This window comes from Stenella coeruleoalba, assembly GCF_951394435.1.
Source record: "Stenella coeruleoalba genome assembly, chromosome: 5".
In the NCBI taxonomy this organism is placed as follows: domain Eukaryota; kingdom Metazoa; phylum Chordata; class Mammalia; order Artiodactyla; family Delphinidae; genus Stenella; species Stenella coeruleoalba.
The window spans coordinates 61,946,958-61,968,083 of NC_137150.1; the positions used below are offsets into that span (position 1 = coordinate 61,946,958).

A 21,126-nucleotide genomic window follows, 5' to 3' on the forward strand; every position below is an offset into this window, starting at 1 on the left:
GAAAATAATTATGTTGTACTGGAGTGTGAACAAGTTATTCTAGGATCACTGAAATAGGGCCTAAGTGCCCGGGTAAGTGAGGGGAGATTTTTGAGGAAACTGATTCTTGGAGAAAGATGAGTTTATCCAGAGGAAAAGAAGGCAGGATATGGCTAAAGGAGTAGGAAAAGCAAGAGGCAGACAAGCTATTTGTTTTCAGAAACCGTGGATAGTTTGGTTTGGCTGTGTATAGAGCTATGGGAAACTGTGGTAGGAGATAAGAGACACAGGCTGATGAGGTTTAGAAGAGCTTTGTTGTGCTAAGAAATTGACAGTGTCTCTCTATGGGGACCAATGAATGAGAGCAGGAAAGTGACATGGTCAGCTAGCTATCTCTGGGTGAGAAAGCTCACCATGGAGGCTTGGAGACCAGGCAATGGAAATGAACTGAATTATGGCAGTAGAAATGGGGAGGGGGGAAGGGCAGAAGTGCTTTTAAAGACAAAATCAACAGGACTTGATTTTGATTCAAACACCAATAGGACCTGATGTCTGATGAGACGTGTATGGGAAGGAATGTAGGATGAATCCCAAATTTTCTGTTTAGGCACTTATTCATAAAAAAGAATACATGAGCAAAACATGTTTGGGAGCAACAGGAGGACTCTATCCAGTGGGGAGAGATGATGCATTTCTACCTGGGCATACACAATTTAAGATGCCTGTGAGGTGACTAGGTGAAGATGTCTTTTAGGTAGTACCTTGTTCTGACTGGAATTCGAGAGTGATTTCTGAGCTAGGAACGAATTGGCATGCAGGCAGTAACCGATTTTTATTTATTAGTTTGCTTAGGGAGAAAGAGAAATGAGAAGAGTAGAAAACGGAGCCAGCCATACATGATAAAGTCACAGAAGTCAAGTGAAGAGTGTAACAGAGAACACTCTAGATCTGCATTTTCATTCTCCTTATGGTTCCTCCTCTGTGTGTCTATTTTGCTCTCCTTTCTTTGGAGTTTCAGTTACTCAGATACAATGGGAATAATAATACAACCCATTTTGTAGGAAATTGTGAGGATTAAGTGAGATCACAAAGGTCATATATTGAGTGACCAGTTCATCATTAGTGCAAAGAAAATGTTTTCTTTTGAGATTATATGTGTTTGTATACAGAGAGGGGGGTGGGGAGGAGGAGAGAGAAAACAGAGCTAGATACCTAGGCACAGTTTTAAGCACTTTCACAAAAATTAATTCCTTTAATCCTCACAATCCAATAGCGTGAAAGCACGATGGGTAAAAGCCCAGAACTGAGCCAGACTGCCTCGTTTCAAATATCCCCATTTTACAACAGGTATTAAGTAGGTAGATAGTAGGTGCATCGCCAGGGGAGTAAGTGGCAGAGTTTGGATTAAAATCCAGGCTGACTCTGAGTAACTAGATGTGGCTCGAGTGTGTCCCTTCAGGCGGTTCAAAATCTTGGCTATTGGGCAGGGAGAGGTCTTGGATTACTTCTTCCATCACTATTTGAACTTTCCGTGATTGGTTTTAGTCCCTCCCTGGGAGTGGCCGATCTCTATAAAAGACAAATCTACTAATTCCCTACTTAGAATGTTTCAATCCTTTTAGTGTAACATTCAGTTTAATAGGTCTTTCAATGATCAAATTTACATTATTTCAAAGCTGCCTAATTCGTATTTCTTTCCGTATTTGTCCAAGATTTACTTCCGCAGGACTGAGTCTTTAATTTCAGTGTTCTCAGCCCTCAGCCAGCACTTCGCCTAGCACACAGTATGCAGTCAATAAATACTTGCTCAAAGTATGAATGAACTAAAGAACCGCGGAACAGAGACGCAGAGGGGATTCGGTCTGGGGAGTTCCAAAGTTCGGGAGGGGACACGGGGCGGGCAGTGCCTGTCACATGACGAGGCGGGGCAAATCCCATGTGCTCCACGGCGCCGGGCGAAGCCCCGCCCTCTGCGCCGGTCACGTGGGCGCGCCGGCTGCGCCTGCGGAGAAGCGGTGGCCGCCGAGCGGGATCCGTGCGGGGAGCCGGAAATGGTTGTGGACTACGTCTGTGCGGCTGCGTGGGGCTCGGCCGCGCGGACTGAAGGAGACTGAAGGTAAAGCCGCCATGTCCGGGCCCGACCCGGCCCCCCCACCCCCTCCCCCCGCATCCGCCGCCATCCGGGCCCGGACCGGCTACCCTGCGCCGCCGCCCCGGCGCCCTGGCCCCGTGGCCCAAGCCCGGGCCCCGGCCCGCCAGGGCCTGATCCCCGGCCCACGTGTGCCCGGCCTGGCCCGGCCTGGCTGCTGGGTGGGGGTGGGGGATCGCGGGGCCGGAATATGCGGTCCCCGTGGGCTGGGAGGGCGCCGGGTTCCCCGGCCGCTAAGTGCCACCTCGGTCCGACCCGAGGAGGCCCCGCGGGCGCAGGCACCGCGGCTCCCGGCCCGCCGCCCCCTCCCCCCTTTGCGGCCTGGCCGCCGGGAAGTGACACGTTGTTCTTTGGCACTGGCCGGCGCTGCGCAGGGAGGGCGCAGGGGAAGGAGGCGGCGGCGGCGGGCAGGGAGGAGCCCCCGGCCCCGCCCGCCCTCCGGGCCGACCCTCACTTGCTTCAAACCGGCTCCACTTCGGCCGCCGCCCGCCTGGCCTTTTACGGCCCGACTGCCGCCCTTCCTGGCCTCCACTCCTGGGCAGCGGCAGGCCTCGTCTCTGGCCCCGCGCGGGTGCCCCCGCGGTCACCCGCGGCAGGCGTGCCTCGTGTGCCCCCGGGCCAGGCCCCGAACCCGGTGTCCCCGGGTGGGGGGTGGGGACACCACGGCCGAAGCTGCTAGCTCCGTTTGTGATCCGGGAGCCTGGTGCCAGCGAGACCTGGAATTTCCGGTCTGGTTGGTCTTGGGCCCCGCGGAGCCAGGTTGATACCCCTCACCTCCCAACCCCAGGCCCTCGGATGCCCAGAACCTGTAGGCCGCACCGTGGATTTATTCTTAACCGAGGGGGTGAGTGAGGGGCTGTTTCAGCAGGCCAGGGGGGTGGTTGGAGGCGGTGTGGGTTTGACAGGGTGTTGGTGGGGACGTAAGCTGGGTCTTTAATGCTCCTTCACCCGCTTGGCGCCTCCGGGGCTCGCTGCGGGCCCCAGCCCTTGCTTCAGCCCTTCCCCCACTCCATTTGCCTTCAGCTTGGGTCCCTTCCCCTTTCTGAGCTCCTCTCTTTCCCAACAGGTGCTGGGGGGACCCTGATGTGGCACCAAATGAAATGAACAAAGCTCCACAGCCCACAGGCCCCCCACCTGCCCCATCCCCTGGACTCCCACAGGTAATTAGGGAGGAGTTAGCAGTGACTGGGGTGCAGGTTGGGGAGACCAGGCAGCCGGGTCAGGAACAGGTTCCAGCCTCTAGATTTTCCCACCCCTTTCTGTGTCAGGGCAAAGTGCAGCTTCCTGCTGCCAAATTGAGACACGGCCCCTGGGCTGTTCCCAGGGGCTGTCATGGGGAGGGTATATGTGGACTGTTGAGGCTCTTGCCACAGATCTGCCCCCTTCACCAGCTTGAGTTTCTGCCCCACCTGGGTTTCCCCTCTTGCTGAAATCTGGTCTCCCCCCTTCAGCCAGCGTTTCCCCCGGGGCAGACAGCACCGGTGGTGTTCAGTACGCCTCAAGCGACACAAATGAACACGCCTTCTCAGCCCCGCCAGGTGAGGGGCTATGGGGAGGGGAGTAGGGGGCATGGGTGGGAGCCACGTAAAGCTTAGGCCAGTTTGGGCCTAGGATGGAAACTACGGAGGCCCTGTACCTGCCCCAGTTTCCTGACAGTTGCTATGTGTTCTTTCATGGGGCTCTGCACTTTGCACTGTTGATTACTTACGGTGGCTGGCCCCTCGGTTAGTATGTAGTCGGTGGGGATGGCATTACTAGGGGTCCTGGTGCCTTAAGAATTGGGGGCAGTGTTGGGGCCCTGCTGCCAACTCTTTGGGCCCTGCTTTCCTATTTCCTCCTTTTACTGGGAGGTTGCCATTGCTCCATTCCCCATCCCTTTTTTCTCTTTGGACTGTGGGAAAATAAACACTCCAGCTGGTTCTTGCCTTTCTCTATTCCCTAAATTCTTCCTCATTAAGTGGGAGAGGATTCTTGTCCTGCGTCCTTCATATTTTCCTTCATCTTTTCCCCTCACCTTGGGGATAATTCTCTTCTTTCCTGTCCCCATGTGCTCTCAGGGAGGATTCAGGTCTCTGCAGGTAATACCCCTTTGCTAATCCTGGACTCTCTCCTGGTCTCACCATTACCCTCCACCCTAGTCAGGGGCTAGAGACAGGGACTGGGGTTCCTCAGGGTGGGGACTTGTTTGCTGTCCAGGTCCTCATTCTGAGGCTGACCAATGCATGTTAGGGGCTAAATCTTGCATAGCGCGTATCTGGGAACTGGGAGACTTGCATGTTAGCGGTTAGCTCCTCAGTACCTTAGGGTGGAGCAGTGCATGCTGGGGAGTATGTTGCTGAAAAAGGCTTTACTTAGGCATGATGCATCTGGGTGTTAGGAAGCCTCTGCTGAAGGATAGACTGGAGGAGGTGACATGAGTATGCATGGCAAGGAGGGAGTAAATATGCAGAGTGCAAAGTGTGTATCTGAGTTTGGAGGGCACATTGTGAGTACAAGAGGCCACTTAAACATCAGTTGGTCAGGTGAATCTTGGAAGTGTTGGTCCCCATGCTCCAAAGCCCCTGGCACTTCTGTCCAGACTAGAGGCATAGTAGAATGGCCATTTTGCTGTCCACTTCCTTCCCTTCCCAGTGCCAACTGCCTTCCTCCCTCCTGACAGCACTTCTACCCTAGCCGGGCCCAGCCCCCGAGCAGTGCAGCCTCCCGAGTGCAGAGTGCAGCCCCCGCCCGCCCTGGCCCAGCTGCCCATGTCTACCCTGCTGGATCCCAAGTAATGATGATCCCTTCCCAGATCTCCTACCCAGCCTCCCAGGGGGCCTACTACATCCCTGGACAGGTGAGGCTGGAGGCTTGGGGGCTGGAGGCCACACAACCTTGTACCCCAACTCCCACTTTCCTTACCCTGACCCCCCAGTCCCATCTCTTCTCCAGAGGTGGGACTTTCTTCTGGTCATTGCCTAGAGTTGGCTTGTCCTGTCTTGCCTTATATTCTCTTTGTAGTCTGATACGGTATTCGTAGCTCCGTCAACTCCTCTCCCCTCCTTCTCCCCCTTCCCCTCCACCAGGGGCGTTCCACATATGTTGTCCCGACACAGCAGTATCCTGTGCAGCCGGGAGCCCCAAGCTTCTATCCGGGTGCAAGCCCTACAGAGTTTGGGACCTACGGTAAGCAGGGGAGGGAGTCAGGTGTGAGTGAGTCCCAGGGAGCATCTAAACTCACCTATTAATTGCTAAGACCCTTCCCAGGCTTGTTTCTTGGTCTAAAAATGACAGGGGTAGCAGGGATTGTTGCTTAATATGTAACTGGTGTTGGGGGGTGGTGCGGAGAGGATTTTATACTGTTGCTGAGAGTTGGAGTCCTCCCCATGTCAAGGAATACAGTTCAAGCACTAGTTTGAAGGCCTATTAGTAAATACTCCCTGTGACACTCGTTCCATGGTTGGGGGGAGCCCATGTAACATGGATCTGAGAGGTTTCTGTAGCTGTTTTTCATTTATATTCTAGGAAAGGATTAGTCTGTTCTTTATGGCAGTGGTTTCCAAAATTTTTTGACCATCAGGAAAAATTTTGAGTATGTACTTTTAATGTATGTTTTTGTTTGTTATACGTATGCATAATTTAGACAAATAGCACTTAATGTTGCTTGTCAGAAACAAACAAGTGGAGGTTATGGATGATATTAAAGAATGTATCCCATTTTGGAGACCATTGCTTTAAGGAATTTTTCTCATCCTGGGCCTGGTTCATAATGTTACTTTTTGTTTCCTTGCCCCTTAGCAAAGGGCTGGAGACTGGAATTGGACTCAGGTTGAATGGAACAGGGTTGGCAAATCTGTTTTTATCATTCCCAGCCAAAGACCTGATTCTGTTTCAGGTTAAGTAGTTGCTGCTCTCTCAGAGTATGTGTGTGTGTTTTGCTGGGGGTGGGGTGCATACGTGTTACCTTACGGGGTAGAAGAGGAGCAGACGTAGTCCTGGTAGCTGGTGTGTGGTGGGGAAGAAGTGCCTGCCTACAAGGGGTGTGTGTGTCAGTGTTAGGAATTCTTGTAAACGCAGTTCAGACTGGTTCCCCAGCTTTGATAGACACCTCATTCCCTTGGGGAGGAGGGTGGGGCAGGGCGAGGGGCCAGCTGTGGGTGATGAGAGGTTCTCTAGGGGGTGGGAGGTGTTCAAGCAGGCATTTGTATGTGGTTGGGCTCTGACCCTGCCACTGTTCTTCCTTTCCGTGTCCCTCCCGCCCCCCAAGCTGGCGCCTACTACCCAGCCCAGGGTGTGCAGCAATTTCCCACTGGTGTGGCTCCCCCGCCGGTTTTGATGAACCAGCCACCCCAGATTGCTCCCAAGAGGGAGCGGAAGACGGTGAGTAGCAGCGGGGGGCTCTAGGATATCTGGGAAAGGGAGAATCAAGGTCAGGCACATTGTGGGTCAGGGAGCAGGAAATTGAGGGAGATCTTCAGCTGAGAGTAAGCAGAGAATGGGGACCTGTGAACTGCTTAGGTTCTTTGTAAGGTGCTAAGATTTCCGTGTAGAAGAAGCTTACTGGAAGATTGGAGTGTCTGGTGGGGAAATTCCTTAGAGACCTGGGTCCTGGGTCCGTAACATCTAAGTTTGGTTTTGGGTTTCTGGTGGCTTGCCTTGGAAATGGTTTGCTTTCTGTGGCCCCACCCCCCCAGTCCTGGAAGCTCTTGAGGCCTCCGCCTCTGCTCGGTCCTCAAGCCCTGGGCGTGGTGCCCAGAATAGGGTGCCAGGGCTGGGGAAGCCGCTGAGTCACCCTCGCTCCACCCACTGGATCTGGTCTCTGCCCCCAGAGATCAAGCAGACTAGCCACAAGTGAGCCGGATGGGTGCTAGATGGGGGTCCTGGGCCCCAGGGCATGCAGCCACTTCTTGGGGACTTCTGGCTGGGCAGGGATGAGGGAGGGAGGGGCATTGTGATGTACGTGGCTGCTGTGAGGTCAAGGGTGTCTTAGGGGTAGCGGCCAAGAGGAGACTATAAGAGCAGCTGGATGGGTTGACAGTAGAACTCATGGAGTTTCTGGCACCCACCTGCCTGCTTCTCAGTGAGGGGTGGGGAGTCCTAGGAGTGGGGCAGGGTGGAGAGGTGGGTTCCTCCTGCTTCCCACTCATCCTGTAGCTTTTTTTTCCCCCAGATCCGAATTCGAGACCCAAACCAAGGAGGGAAGGATATCACGGAGGAGATCATGTCTGGGGCCCGCACTGCCTCCACACCCACCCCTCCCCAGGTACTGTTCTTTGAGTGATGCCTTGGCTGGGATGGCTGTTCTGCCCTGGACTCCTAGGTCCCTGGATCTTTTTCTTCAACTAAGGGATTTATTTCCCTGCTTTCCTGGATTTCTAGGCGGCTAAAGTAGAAATGGCTCTAGTAAAGAAGGGTTGTGGGACTCTTCAGGGCAAACTTGGTAACCCTTTGTGTCCTGCAGACGGGAGGTGGTCTGGAGCCTCAGGCTAATGGGGAGACACCCCAGGTTGCTGTTGTTGTCCGGCCAGGTAAGTGAGCAGGTGGGGCAGAGCCTTTATGGGGAAAAGGAGTGTGAACATTTAAAAAACCAAGGAAGTGGAGTGACTTGAATTGGGTGCCAGAGAAAGCAGTGTGATTGGTTCATCCTGTTTTCCTTTCAGAGAAGAACTAGGTGTCAGGTAGTCAGATTTTAGGGTAGATTGGATTTTGAGTGAGAATGGAAAAGACCTAGGTGGGAGAAGACTGGTGTGTGTGTAGGGGGCTGTTAGGTTGGGAATGCTTGGCTGGGAGGAGGAAGAGCAGTAGCAGTGAAGGACTTGCCTCTAATTACTCGTTCTTACTATGGTGCAGATGACCGGTCGCAGGGAGCAATCATTGGGGAGCGGCCAGGGCTGCCTGGCCCAGAGCACAGCCCTTCAGAATCCCAGCCTTCATCACCTTCTCCGACCCCATCACCACCCCCAGTCTTGGAACCGGGGTCTGAGCCTAATCTCACAGTCCTCCCTATTCCTGGGGACACTATGACAACGGGGATGATACAAACATCTGTAGAAGAATCAACCCCCATGCCCCCTGAAACTGGGGAGCCATATTGCCTCTCTCCAGAACCCACTCCCCTCGCTGAACCCATACTGGAAGTAGAAGTGACACTTAGCAAACCAGTTCCAGAATCTGAGTTCTCTTCCAGTCCTCTCCAGGTTCCCACCCCCCTGGCATCTCACAAGGTGGAAATTCTTCCTGAGCCTAATGGCACAGTCCTATCTGAGAATTTGGAACCAGAGTTGGAGTCGAGCCCGGAGCTTGCCCCTCTCCCTCCCCCGGCTTGTCCCTTTGAATCCCCCATGCCCATTGCTCCAACTGCCCAACCTGAGGAGCTGCTCAACGGAGCCCCCTCGCCACCAGCTGTGGACTTAAGCCCCGTCAGTGAACCAGAGGAGCAGGCCAAGGAGGCTACAGCATCGGTGGCTCCCCCCAACATCCTTTCTGCCACTCCAGCTGTGGCTCCTCCAGCTGCTTCCCCTGCTCAGGAGGAGGACATGGAGGAAGAGGAAGAAGAGGAAGAGGAAGGAGAAGCTGAGGGTGAGAAGGGAGGAGAGGAACCGCTCCCCCTAGAGAGCACCCCTGTCCCAGCCCACCTGTCCCAGAATTTGGAGGTGGCATCAGCCACCCAAGGTAAGGTGTGGCTGGATGGTAGAGGTGGGGCACGCTGGGTGTGGTTCTTTTTCTTCATTGATGACTTCTTGTGCCATTGTGTCTGGGTCATAGAAGCCCTGTAATGGAAGGGTTAGATTCCATCTAACCTAAGGGTTGGATTAAGGAATTCTAAGTCAAGAGAGGGTGTGATGAGAAAAGGGAATATTGTACAGTGGCTGCTTTTTATTTTTCTGAGGGGTTGGGGGTACTCCTTAAGTTATTCTCACTCCTCCCCCCCAAATAGTGGCAGTATCTGTGCCAAAGAGGAGACGGAAAATTAAGGAGCTCAATAAGAAGGAGGCTGTAGGAGACCTTCTAGATGCCTTCAAGGAGGTAAGGGATCAGAAAGCGGAGGGAGAAGGGCAAAGTTTGGGTATGGAACAGCGGTCACATTGCAACCAAAACGGAATGTCCAATGGTTACAGGTGAACCCAGGAGTACCAGAGGTAGAAAATCAGCCTCCTGTAGGCAACAATCCCAGCCCAGAGCCTGAGGGCAGCAGTGTGCCCCCGCGACCTGAGGAAGCAGACGAGACCTGGGACTCAAAGGAAGACAAGATTCAAAATGCTGAGAACATCCAGCCGGGGGAACAGAAGTATGAATATAAGTCAGGTATGCAGAAGGAAGGGTTGAGAAGGGTTGAGTATGCTTACCAGGGCCCCAGGAGAAAGCAGTGTGATTGGTTCATCCTGTTTTCCTCGCAGATCAGTGGAAGCCTCTAAACCTTGAGGAGAAAAAGCGTTATGACCGTGAGTTCCTGCTTGGCTTTCAGTTCATCTTTGCCAGTATGCAGAAGCCAGAGGGATTGCCCCATATCAGTGATGTGGTGTTGGATAAGGTTGGTGGGCTTAAGGGAGAGGGTAAGTTTGGGCAGGTTGGCTGGCTGGGGAGGAGCCAGAGGTCTTGAAAGAGTGGTCAGTAGCTAGCCCTAGCCTGTTTCTCATACCTTCCCTGTCCTTTTCGCAGGCCAATAAAACACCATTGCGGCCACTGGATCCCGCCAGACTTCCAGGCATAAATTGTGGCCCAGACTTCACTCCGTCCTTTGCCAACCTTGGCCGACCAGCCCTTAGCAGCCGTGGGCCCCCGAGGGGTGGGCCAGGTGGGGAGCTGCCCCGAGGGCCGGTGAGTGGGACTGGCAAGGGGAGTTGGGGGTGTTGGCTTCCTGTATCTCATTTGAGGGGGTGGGGAGAAGTCTGCCCTGGAGATGTGTGGTAGTGGTAGTAGGTCGTGCTGACTAGTTCTGTGGCTTCTCTTGTCCCCGCTCCTTGCTTAGCAGGCTGGTCTGGGACCCCGGCGATCTCAGCAGGGCCCCCGAAAGGAACCACGCAAGATCATTGCCACGGTGTCAATGACTGAAGATATAAAGCTGAACAAAGCAGAGAAGGCCTGGAAACCCAGTAGCAAGCGGACAGTGACTGATAAGGACCGAGGGGAGGAGGACACTGATGGCAGCAAAACCCAGGTACCTGGAAGTCGTGGTTTGGTCTCCATTCCTTCTTTGCAAGGTCTGCCCTCTGAGCCAGCCTTGCCCTCTTTGCCTCTGTCCATTCTCATCACTGGTAACTACTTTGTCCATCCCTCCCAGCAGCCCCTGTTCTTCTGAAAACCTCACTGGACTCTATGCTTTCTCTGTCTCCTCTCCTCTCCAGGACCTGTTCCGCAGGGTGCGCTCCATCCTGAATAAGCTGACACCCCAGATGTTCCAGCAGCTTATGAAGCAGGTGACGCAGCTAGCCATCGACACCGAGGAACGCCTCAAAGGGGTCATTGACCTCATCTTCGAGAAGGCCATTTCAGAACCCAACTTCTCCGTGGCCTATGCCAACATGTGCCGCTGCCTCATGGCGGTTAGTTTCCACTGTTTTATAAACCTCGTGGTTTAGCTTCCCACTTCTCTTCCTAAGACTCTGAGTCCAGCTTCTTGGTTCTCTATCCTGTGCTGTTGGTGGCAGAGCCAGGGCCAGAGATCTTCCTGGGTCAGGTAGTTGAAGACTTTTGGAGGGTTTTCCCTGCCCTGGACTAGTCTGAATGTGGCGTTCTCTTTGACATACAGCTGAAAGTGCCCACTACAGAAAAGCCAACAGTGACTGTGAACTTCAGAAAACTGTTGTTAAATCGATGTCAGAAAGAGTTTGAAAAAGACAAAGATGATGATGAGGTTTTTGAGAAGAAGCAAAAAGAGATGGATGAAGCTGCCACGGTGAGAGAAACTCCATTCCCATTTCCACTGCTCACCCAGATGCTACTCAGCTGCAGAAGTGGGGGTGGGGATATTGGTGTTTTGGGGGTTTCTCTGCCTTAGGACGTGAGTGCTTGCTGCTAGGTTTAGGAATCTAGATAGTGGAAGAGAGAACAGTTTTAGCTTAGTGGCTGGCTGTCTTTTTGATGTGGTCCCTGTCCCATGACCGGCAGGCAGAGGAACGGGGACGCCTGAAGGAAGAGCTGGAAGAGGCTCGAGACATAGCCCGGCGGCGCTCTTTAGGGAATATCAAGTTTATCGGGGAGTTGTTCAAGCTGAAGATGTTAACAGAGGCGATCATGCACGACTGTGTGGTTAAACTACTTAAGAACCATGATGAAGAGTCCCTCGAATGCCTTTGCCGTCTGCTCACCACCATTGGCAAAGACCTGGACTTTGAAAAGGCCAAGGTAGGGGCTCCTGGGGTATGGGAGAGGACAGGCTGAAGCGCGTGGGGTCTGCGGTCCACTGGCAGACACCCTTTCCAGCTGTTGTGTCTGAGTGGCACTGTGTGCCACTGAGCTACAGTGGCGGAGCTGAAGGCCTGAGGAGGGGCATGGCCTGTAGTTGGAGGTGAAGTTTTAGAAGTTCCTGAACTTGATCCCTTTGCTTCTTGTTAGCCCCGGATGGATCAGTATTTCAACCAGATGGAAAAAATCATTAAGGAAAAGAAGACTTCATCCCGAATCCGCTTTATGCTGCAAGACGTGCTGGATCTGCGACGGGTGTGTGTCCCCTGTCCCACTGTTTGCTGCCTCTGACCCCACAGTCCCAGTTCCTGACACTTTTGTCTGGCCCTGTCTGATGTAATTACCTTGTGACTGGCCTGTCGCCACAGAGCAATTGGGTGCCGCGTCGAGGGGACCAGGGTCCCAAGACGATTGACCAAATCCACAAGGAAGCTGAGATGGAGGAGCATCGGGAGCACATAAAAGTGCAGCAGTTAATGGCCAAGGGCGGCGACAAGCGTCGGGGTGGTCCTCCAGGCCCACCCATCAGTAAGTTTGAGGCTGGGACTGAGGAGGGACAGTGTGAGGGGTTGTGCTTTCCACTGATGACTTCTTGTTAGTGCCACGTGTCTGGGCCACTGAGACCCCATGATGGAACTGAGGATCTGAGGAAGGGAGGCTGGGGGCAGCCCTCGGGAGCGGGGTTCTTGGGACTTACCCATCATTCCAGTATGCTTTCCTTTTTGTCCCAGGCCGTGGCCTTCCACTTGTGGATGATGGTGGCTGGAACACAGTGCCCATCAGCAAGGGCAGCCGCCCTATTGACACCTCACGACTCACTAAGATCACGAAGGTAGGGGTGTGTGTGTTGGAAGGGCTGATGTCAGTGATGGGAGGATAAAGAGGGGTCAGATGGGCCTTAAGCACAGGTTTGGATCTTAATCCCCTCACTTGTCTGAGGTTGGGAAGGTGACAGCTCAGTTTTCCCCCTTAGACTAGCTGGTTAGATTGCTAGAGAGGGACTTCCAGCTCTAGGGGATGCATTCACATTGGTCTGGACCACTGGTCAGCACCCTGACATGCACACCAAAGCCAGCCATTCCCTCCTTCTCTGCAGCCCACAAGCTAAGAATGAGAGTTTTCTACATTGTCTAGTGGTTGAAAAGAATCAAAAAGTGAACGATACTTTGTGTTAAGGAATTACATAAAGTTTAAATTTCAGTGTGCATAGTTTTTTTTTTTTTTTTTTTTTTTTTTGGCGGTACGCGAGCCTCTTACTGTTGTGGCCTCTCCCGTTGCGGAGGCGCAGGCTCAGGGGCCATGACTCACGGGCCCAGCCGCTCCGTGGCATGTGGGATCTTCCCAGACCAAGGCACGAACCCGTGTCCCCTGCATCGGCAGGCAGACTCTCAACCACTGCACCACCAGGGAAGCCCTCAGTGTGCATAGTTTTATTGGAACATAACCACACTCATCACTTTTAAGTATTGTCTGTGACTGCTCTTGTGCTATAGCGGCAGAGTTGAGTAGTTCAAACTGCCTGGTCTGTAGTGAATATTTACTGTCTGGCCCTTTACAGGGAAAGTTTTCCTGTAACCAGGGGCCCCTTACGGCTGTGTGTGGTGAGAGCTGGCGGGGGCTTTGGCTGGATCAGACCCGTGACTCTCACTCCCTTTCCTTCCTCAGCCTGGCTCCATTGATTCTAACAACCAGCTGTTTGCACCTGGAGGGCGATTGAGCTGGGGCAAGGGTAGCAGTGGAGGCTCAGGAGCCAAGCCCTCCGATGCAGGTATGGAGGCCACTGTAAAGAGCTGGGTGGTTAGGAATCAGCTCTCCTGAGGGCAGCGTCTTCTCTGTACCGGGGGCTTTCATTACAGAGTGGTTAGTTAGGTAATACAGGCAGTGTGTACTTGGCACTAGGGACTGAACTACTCTAGTGTCAGGACTAGGACCAAGTGTCCTAAATTGGCGAGTAGGAGATAAGATGTACAGAAATATGTTTTAATCTGGGTTTTCTCCCTCCCCAGCATCAGAAGCTGCTCGTCCAGCTACTAGTACTTTGAATCGCTTCTCAGCCCTTCAACAAGCAGTACCTACAGAAAGCACAGATAACAGACGTGTGGTACAGAGGTGGGGTTTTCTCGGTGTCTTTGTTTTCACACTGGGAGTACTGATTGGGTTTTGACTGCTGCCATAGGAATCCTTAACACCTGTAATGCTCAGAGCTCCCGGCTGAGATTGGGGCATATACCTGATGACAAGAACAAGGCCTGACAGTTGCTCAGCATGTTGGATAGTTAAACAGGAGTGCATGTGGGCAGTACAGGTGAGAGACGATGTGCCTGTCTTTCTTCCAGGAGTAGCTTGAGCCGGGAACGAGGTGAGAAAGCTGGGGACCGGGGAGACCGCCCAGAGCGGAGTGAACGGGGAGGTGACCGTGGTGACCGGCTTGATCGCGCACGGACACCTGCCACCAAGCGGAGCTTCAGCAAGGAAGTGGAGGAGCGGAGTAGAGAGCGGCCCTCTCAGCCTGAGGGACTGCGCAAGGCAGCTAGCCTCACGGAGGATCGGGACCGCGGGCGGGATGCTGGTAAGGGGCTGGGGGGTGGGGAAGGGAAGGGTGTGGGCTGGTTTGGGACTAGCTAGTACCCAGACAGTGTCTTCAGGGCTCCAGACCCTGCTTGCTAGGAAGACTGGAATTGAAGAATCTCTGATCTGTTTTTCTATGCTCAGTGAAGCGAGAAGCCGCCCTGCCCCCTGTGAGTCCTCCGAAGGCTGCACTCTCTGAAGAGGAGCTGGAGAAGAAATCCAGGGCCATCATTGAGGAATACCTCCATCTCAATGACATGAAGGTAAGCAGTGGGAGTGGTCTGAGTGACAGCAGGGTGGGCGGGAAGGGGCCTGTGCCGACAGGCATGGGTGTAGGGTCTGGGCCAGACAGTGACTGGTCTCTCTTCTGTGCGCTGCGCCCCTGCAGGAGGCGGTTCAGTGTGTGCAGGAGCTGGCCTCGCCCTCGCTGCTCTTCATCTTTGTGCGGCACGGCATCGAATCCACACTGGAGCGCAGCGCCATTGCCCGTGAGCACATGGGGCGACTGCTGCACCAGCTGCTCTGTGCCGGGCACCTCTCCACTGCTCAGTACTACCAAGGGTATGACTTGGTGGGCCTCCCACTTTTACATACCCACAAATTTCCCTCCTTTGTAGGACCCGTGGAACCTTAGATATGAATGTAGGCTCCTTAGCCATCTTGGTCAACATAACTTTTGGCAGGGTTGGGGGTGAGCCATCTAAGGAGAAGACGACGGCCTTAGTTTGAGATAATTGCCCCATGTTTAGGAAGTTGCTGAAGTGCTCCACGTTGATCCTTTAGGCGCGCCTTTGTTGCCCCAGCAGGAGGGTAGTGCAGCTTGTCTCTCCTAGCTGACTTTGAATTCTCTTTGCAGGCTCTATGAAATCCTGGAATTGGCTGAAGACATGGAAATTGACATCCCTCATGTGTGGCTCTACCTAGCAGAACTGGTAACGCCCATTCTGCATGAAGGTGGGGTGCCCATGGGGGAGCTGTTCAGGTTAGTCCCCTTTGGTGGAATTCAGGGGAGGTAAAAACAGGAAGAAGAGGGGAGAGGGAGGGGAGGTGTGGCAACTTAGACCCCCGGCTTTAGGGAGGGATGGGATAGTGTGTTGAGAGGGTGTGGAAGGCTATCAGCACTGGATTTTTCTCTTGTAGGGAGATTACAAAACCTCTGAGACCCCTGGGCAAAGCTGCTTCCCTGTTGCTGGAGATCCTGGGGCTCCTATGCAAAAGCATGGTGAGTGAGAGAGCCTTTCAGAGGTAGTGTGTTGAGAACTTCTCTTCCCACCATGTGGTTTTGGGTGCTGGCAGTGACCCTGAAGCCTCATGGTCCTTTGGTGGGATGGTAGTGCTGTGTGGGTACCTGGGAGAGGAAATGTCGAGGCTGGCACTCTCCCTCAGACCAGTGCCTGTTGTAGGTTCTGGCCAAGGCTGGAGGAGAATGAGAATCTAAGGCCCTAGGCCCTTGATTGATTCACTCATTCATTCAACTAGCATCTTTTAGAACATTTACCGTATACTAGGTACTGGGAACACAGCAGTGAATAAAAACACAGTTAGGAAACAAGTTGGAAAAGAAACGAACGACAGCTTAATGAAAACAACAGTGTGAAGTAAAGTGTGAAATAAAATAGCTGAAATGGAGTGCCTTAGGTACTGTGAAGTTGCAAAAGGGTGTCTATTTGGTAACGTTCACGACAGAAACCGCTTTGTTAAAATTAATTTTGATTAGCAAGGAGAAGGGTGAAATGATGGGAAAGGCAAGTTGGGTGTGGTACTTAGTAGTGGTGAGATGTTGGGAAGTGCAGTTTTTTAAAAGAGTTCAGCTGTCTGGAACTTAGAGGAGTAAGTCTTTGAATCGAGAGGAATTGTTCTTTCAGTAGCATATTACTTGTTTTAGGTAGAAATATGTACCAGGATAGTTTCTGAGAAATTTAAAATAATAATTTAAAAGAAAAAGCATATGGGACTATTTATGTATTTCATTGACTCTAAGGTGCCATAGATTCTACAACATCTTATCTATGCACTGCTGAGAAAGAAAAGACATGGTCATATTTTTAAAATGTGGTAATATGCCAGCTGTGAGACAACTCTGTTTTAGTGGTGTTAAAATGGGCGTTTTTAAAATCCATGAAGTACAGTAATTTTGTCAAGGGTTGATGGCGTCATCCTGAATATCTGTTATTGTAAAACAGTGATGGCTTCAGAATCTCTTGCCCTTTACAGAAAATGAACTCAAACTGCCGTTTACATGAAGATTTCTGATTTGTGTTGGGTTGGGGGTGGGGACTTAACATCTGCTTCTAAAATTTTCTGGACTTGGGAACCAAATAAACATACTTGTTAGATGTTTTTCGCTTCCATAAGCATTTGTTACTTGCAATAATGAAAAACTAAGCTATTTTAGAAAAAAATGTAGATGAGTGTGGAAGGCTAGGATGAGATATTTGGATTTGGTTGTTTACATTTTGTGGTTCAGTAATTCTTTGAGAATCCTGCGACAGCTAATTGACATTTTCCTAGAGGTCTCAGGCCATCCCCCAGGTTTCATAGCATGGTGGTGGGTGAGTTCTTGTGACTTGGGGTGGTTATTTGACTGACGTTTGTGCCCGTTACTAGACCGTAGGCGTACTGTTCCCATTCAGTACCTCTGTATCATCCTGAGCTGCTAGCAGGCACCTAGTGGGCTTTCAGTAGGCATTTGTTGGATGACATTTGTGGAGCTGTTAGCTTCTTGGAGAGAAAGAGAGTTGCTAAGTTGGTCTTATGTTTTCCAGGGTCCCAAGAAGGTGGGGACGCTGTGGCGAGAGGCTGGACTCAGCTGGAAGGAATTTTTACCTGAAGGCCAGGATGTCGGTGCCTTTGTCACTGCGCAGGTTTGCAGCTGGACTTAAGTTAGCTCTAGGAGTTGGGGTCAGCCAGTCCTTTCCTCTTCCCTCATCTCACATGACACACTTACCTCCCAACTGTGGGCCTTTTTCCTTGCAGAAGGTGGAGTATACCTTGGGAGAGGAGTCAGAAGCCCCTGGCCAGAGGTTGCTGTCCTCTGAGGAGCTGAGCAAGCAGCTGGAGAAGCTGCTAAAGGAGGGCAGCACTAACCAGCGGGTGTTTGACTGGATAGAGGTATATTTCTCCTGGATATTGGGGAAGAGAGATAAAGGAGAAGGTAGTGCAAGTGAGGGCAGCAAGAATGGAGCCTTCCAGGCATAATTCAGAACTTATGGGCCATTTGTCTTTCTTCTGCACAGGCCAACGTGAATGAGCAGCAGGTAGCATCCAACACATTAGTTCGAGCTCTCATGACAACGGTCTGCTATTCTGCAATTATCTGTAAGAGGAGCCAGGGAGTTGGTGGGGCAAGGGTGGGCCCAACAGATATGGAGGGAGGGAGGTTTTGGTCTTTGTCTCCAGTTCTGAACCAGGCTGAGGGTGCATTATTCCACTTATCCCTGTCTTCCTCCCTGTAGCTGAGACTCCTCTCCGAGTGGATGTTGCGGTGCTGAAAGCGCGAGCGAAACTGCTACAGAAGTACCTATGTGACGAGCAGAAGGAGCTGCAGGCGCTCTACGCCCTCCAGGCCCTTGTAGTGACCTTAGAACAGCCCCCCAGTAAGAGCCAGGCCACAGGGATGGGGTGGGCTGGAGGAACTACCAGATAGTAGGGGCAGTTGTGGAAAGGGTCTCAATCCAGGAGAAGTGGGTGGTCACTGGAGAGCAAAATATCCTGATGGTTGAGTCCTTTCCCCTGCAACAAACATTCGTTTGTTTCCTTACCTACAAGTGCAAGACTCGGCCTTGAAGGTTAATTGACTACCTGTTTTGTGCCTAGCCAACTGTTAGATGCCAGGAGTGCAGAGGTGATAAATGGTAACGTTTCCCAAGTATCCTGTGCTCCCTCTGCCTGGTACAGGGCTGAGCTGCTTTTCTTTGCCTCAGTTAATCCTCACAACTATTGTTTAGGGTAGATGGTGTTCCCCCCTTTTCCATATTGGGAGACTGAGGCTTAGGTTAACATGCTTGAGGTTAATGCATTTAGCAAACAGGTATGTGCCAGGACATTGGGATATTAGCAGTGATTAAGTCAAGCATAGTTCCCATGTTGGCATGGAGTCAAGATGAATGTTGGAAAATGGATCCTGCAAGGGTACTCTGGGAGAATTTACCTAGTCAAAGAATGAGTGGGAATTGACACATGGGAGCTAAATGACAAGTGGGAGGGGGAGACTTGACAAGAAGGAACTGTGTGTTAAGGGAAGCTCTGAGGTAGAAAACATGATGCAAGGTAAAAACTGTTGAAGGAATACCAGTGTGGGTGGGAGAGCACAGCAACCAGTTGTATGTGAGGCAAGTTGGGTGGAGAGGTGGATGTGGCCAGGTCATGCAGGGCTGTGTAAGCCATGGGATGAGTTTTGGGCTTTAACCTAAGGATAGGAAAGGGCCTTTATGGGATTTTAAGCAAGGATTTTAAACATTCTTTTTAGTTTTTAGATCATCCTGGCCATTAGTGGGAAGAGTGTTTTGGAGTGGGGTGAATGTGAATGTGGCTGGATCAGCAGATCAGGGGTGTGTTGGTAGTGACTCAGCCTCACTGGTGGCAATGGAGATGGGAGAGGAGTGGGCAGATTCAAGACACACACTGGCCTGGGGGGCGGGTGGTGAGAGATTGGAAGACATATATGACTCCCAGGATAGTTTCAGCAGGTGAGGTGTTAGTGGGGAGTGCCATTCACTGGGCGGTAGGGAACACTGGGTCAAGTTGAATTTGGTCATGTTGAGTTTATGGTCCTGGTCGGGGTGATCAGAGATGTCAGTCAGGTAGACAGCTGGGTATCTGATTTCATTTGGAGAGGAAGAGGTGAGGGCTGGAGGCCCATCTCTTGAACTGCTGGCACAGGGCAACACATGTGCAAGTCACAAGAGGGTATAGGATTGCCCAAGGGATACAGCCTTGAGGAGGTAGAGGTTCCACAGGTAGGGACCAAAGGAGGATAGGACCCTATGAACAAAGGACAGAGTGATTTTAGGAGAGGGAAGTGGTCAGTAATGCTAGATGCGCCCGGATTCCATAGGAGCAGATCTGAAAATTAGGGCCTCTGGAGTGTGAAAACATAGAGGCCACCCTGGCAGAAACAGTATTTGGTACAGCAGGGGGCAGGATCTGGATTGGAAAGGACAGAGTAATACCTGAATCAGGAGGAAAAGAAAACAGCAAGTGTAGACAAAAATCTTTGAATTCAAGTAATCTCTTGTCAAAAGACAGATCTTTTTGGCTGTAAAGAGATAGCAGTTGTAAAGGAGCCCTTTTGGGTTTAGATGGGAGAAACTTGGGCTTGAAAATACAGGGCAGAGTGGATAATTGATTGTATAGGGTCCCCGGGATGGGTGTGCATGGGATTTGGAGAACAAGCTTGGGATAAATAATCTGTTGCTGCCATTGCTGTGGGATGGGGGTGGGAGGCTGTCCGTAGGCAGCGGTTGTGGATCTGAGGGTGTGCATGTAGGTTTCTGAGTTTTGGCCAAGTGACTCACTCTTGCACATCAGTCTCTTAGATCATGAGATAAGCATCCTGTCAGAGACATAGTTACTCTGGAATGGCCAGACACACAAATGTCAGCACGGTGGGTCAGGGCCTTGTCTCAGCAGTGGAGCTTAGGGGAGGGATCCCTGGGAGGGGGGATGGAGTGGTTGTGGGCAGCATGCCTGTAACTGCTGTCCTGCCTGCTTGCAGACCTGCTTCGGATGTTCTTTGATGCGCTGTACGATGAGGACGTGGTGAAGGAGGACGCCTTCTATAGTTGGGAGAGTAGCAAGGACCCCGCTGAACAGCAGGGCAAGGGTGTGGCCCTTAAATCTGTCACAGCTTTCTTCAAGTGGCTTCGTGAGGCCGAGGAGGAGGAGTCTGACCACAACTGAGGGTGGGTGGGGCCGGGGACTTGGAGCCCCATGGACACTCGGATGGCCAAGCCAGCCGCCCGGACTGCAAGGGGGGTGGCAGCAGCGGCAGCGGCAGTGGCAGTGGGTGCCTGTAGTGCGATGTCTGAGTTAATAAAGTGGCTGATGAGGCAGGATGGCTTGGGGCTGCTTGGGGCTCCCCTCCAGGATGCTGCCAGGTGTCCCTCTCCTCCCCCTGGGGCACAGAGATATATATAAAGTCTTGAAATTTGGTGTGTCTTGGGGGGGGGGGCACCACTGCCTGCCCCTGGTCCTTTTTTATTTTCTGAAAAATCACTCTTGGGACTGCCGTCCTCGCTGCTGGGGGCATACGCCCCAGCCCCTGCACCACCCCTGCTGCTGCCTGGGCAGGGGGAAGGGGGGGCACGGTGCCTGTAATTATTAAACATGAATTCAATTAAGCTCACTGCCTCTCTGCTTTATGGCCTGCTCCCTCTGGAGAAGGGGTCTGGGTAGGTGGGCAGCCTCCTTTCCAGAGCTGGCACTGTAGCACTGTTCTCTGTAACTTGGCACCCCTCTTGCCTCTTCCCCTGTCCATGATCGGGAGGGTTAGGGAGTCTTTCCTGGAGGGTTGGCCCTCAAAGTGGACATGGTAAGGCTCACTGTTGATTAGGAGGGGAGAAGGGGGACACAGCTGTGGGTACTTCATAGAACACACTTGCCTGTCTCGGCTCCTACCAGAATGTGATGCAGACTCCTGTGTGTGAAGGCCCTGGGTTTCAGGCCGTCTATAGCTGAAACCTGGTTTGAAGGTCTCATCTTGAAAAGAGGAGAACCCTGGACACAATGAGGTTTTCTGTCCCCATGCAGTATGCCCGGTAGCACGGGCCCAGTGAGTCTTTGTCCGTGCCCCGTCCCTTCGGTTCCCACCCCTCCGGCCTTCAGGTCACTCCGCAGTCGGGTCTGGGAGCAGAGGACGAGCTTTTCTCGCCGGACTCGGCCCCAGACCCCATCTGTGTGGCTGTGACGTCCGCTTCGCCCCGCCCGCTTTGGGTGGTGACGCGGGGGTGGACACGCCCCCGCGCTTACGTCACCAGCCCGGTTCCCTCTCCCGGGAGCGTTGGCGGACGCGCGGCTCCCACCCCCTCCCCTCTCACGGGCTCTCC

The 21,126-nt window shown here is 52.6% G+C and overlaps 1 protein-coding gene across 8 annotated transcripts; it reads left to right on the forward strand.

Moving 5' to 3' along the window:
* Positions 1 to 1,960: 1,960 nt before the first annotated feature.
* On the forward strand, positions 1,961 to 20,421 carry EIF4G1 (eukaryotic translation initiation factor 4 gamma 1). 8 transcript variants are annotated; one of them, XM_079921304.1, is made up of 33 exons: positions 1,961 to 2,095; positions 2,916 to 2,972; positions 3,195 to 3,288; positions 3,580 to 3,666; positions 4,788 to 4,964; positions 5,194 to 5,293; positions 6,375 to 6,487; positions 7,278 to 7,370; positions 7,569 to 7,635; positions 7,958 to 8,779; positions 9,045 to 9,133; positions 9,226 to 9,412; positions 9,505 to 9,638; positions 9,767 to 9,925; positions 10,077 to 10,265; positions 10,453 to 10,650; positions 10,857 to 11,003; positions 11,216 to 11,452; positions 11,663 to 11,767; positions 11,881 to 12,040; positions 12,244 to 12,344; positions 13,178 to 13,280; positions 13,519 to 13,621; positions 13,849 to 14,081; positions 14,225 to 14,343; positions 14,469 to 14,641; positions 14,937 to 15,062; positions 15,221 to 15,302; positions 16,846 to 16,944; positions 17,057 to 17,191; positions 17,317 to 17,398; positions 17,536 to 17,676; positions 19,797 to 20,421. In XM_079921304.1, the coding sequence occupies exons 3-33, from the start codon at positions 3,229 to 3,231 to the stop codon at positions 19,979 to 19,981; spliced, it is 4,806 nt and encodes a 1,601-aa protein (XP_079777430.1). In that variant the 5' UTR covers positions 1,961 to 2,095; positions 2,916 to 2,972; positions 3,195 to 3,228; the 3' UTR covers positions 19,982 to 20,421. The 8 variants fall into 8 exon arrangements, with proteins under 8 accessions (XP_079777430.1, XP_079777431.1, XP_079777433.1 ...); XM_079921305.1 differs by having other exon boundaries at positions 10,080 to 10,265; XM_079921307.1 differs by having other exon boundaries at positions 7,958 to 8,686.
* The last annotated feature ends 705 nt before the right edge of the window (positions 20,422 to 21,126 follow it).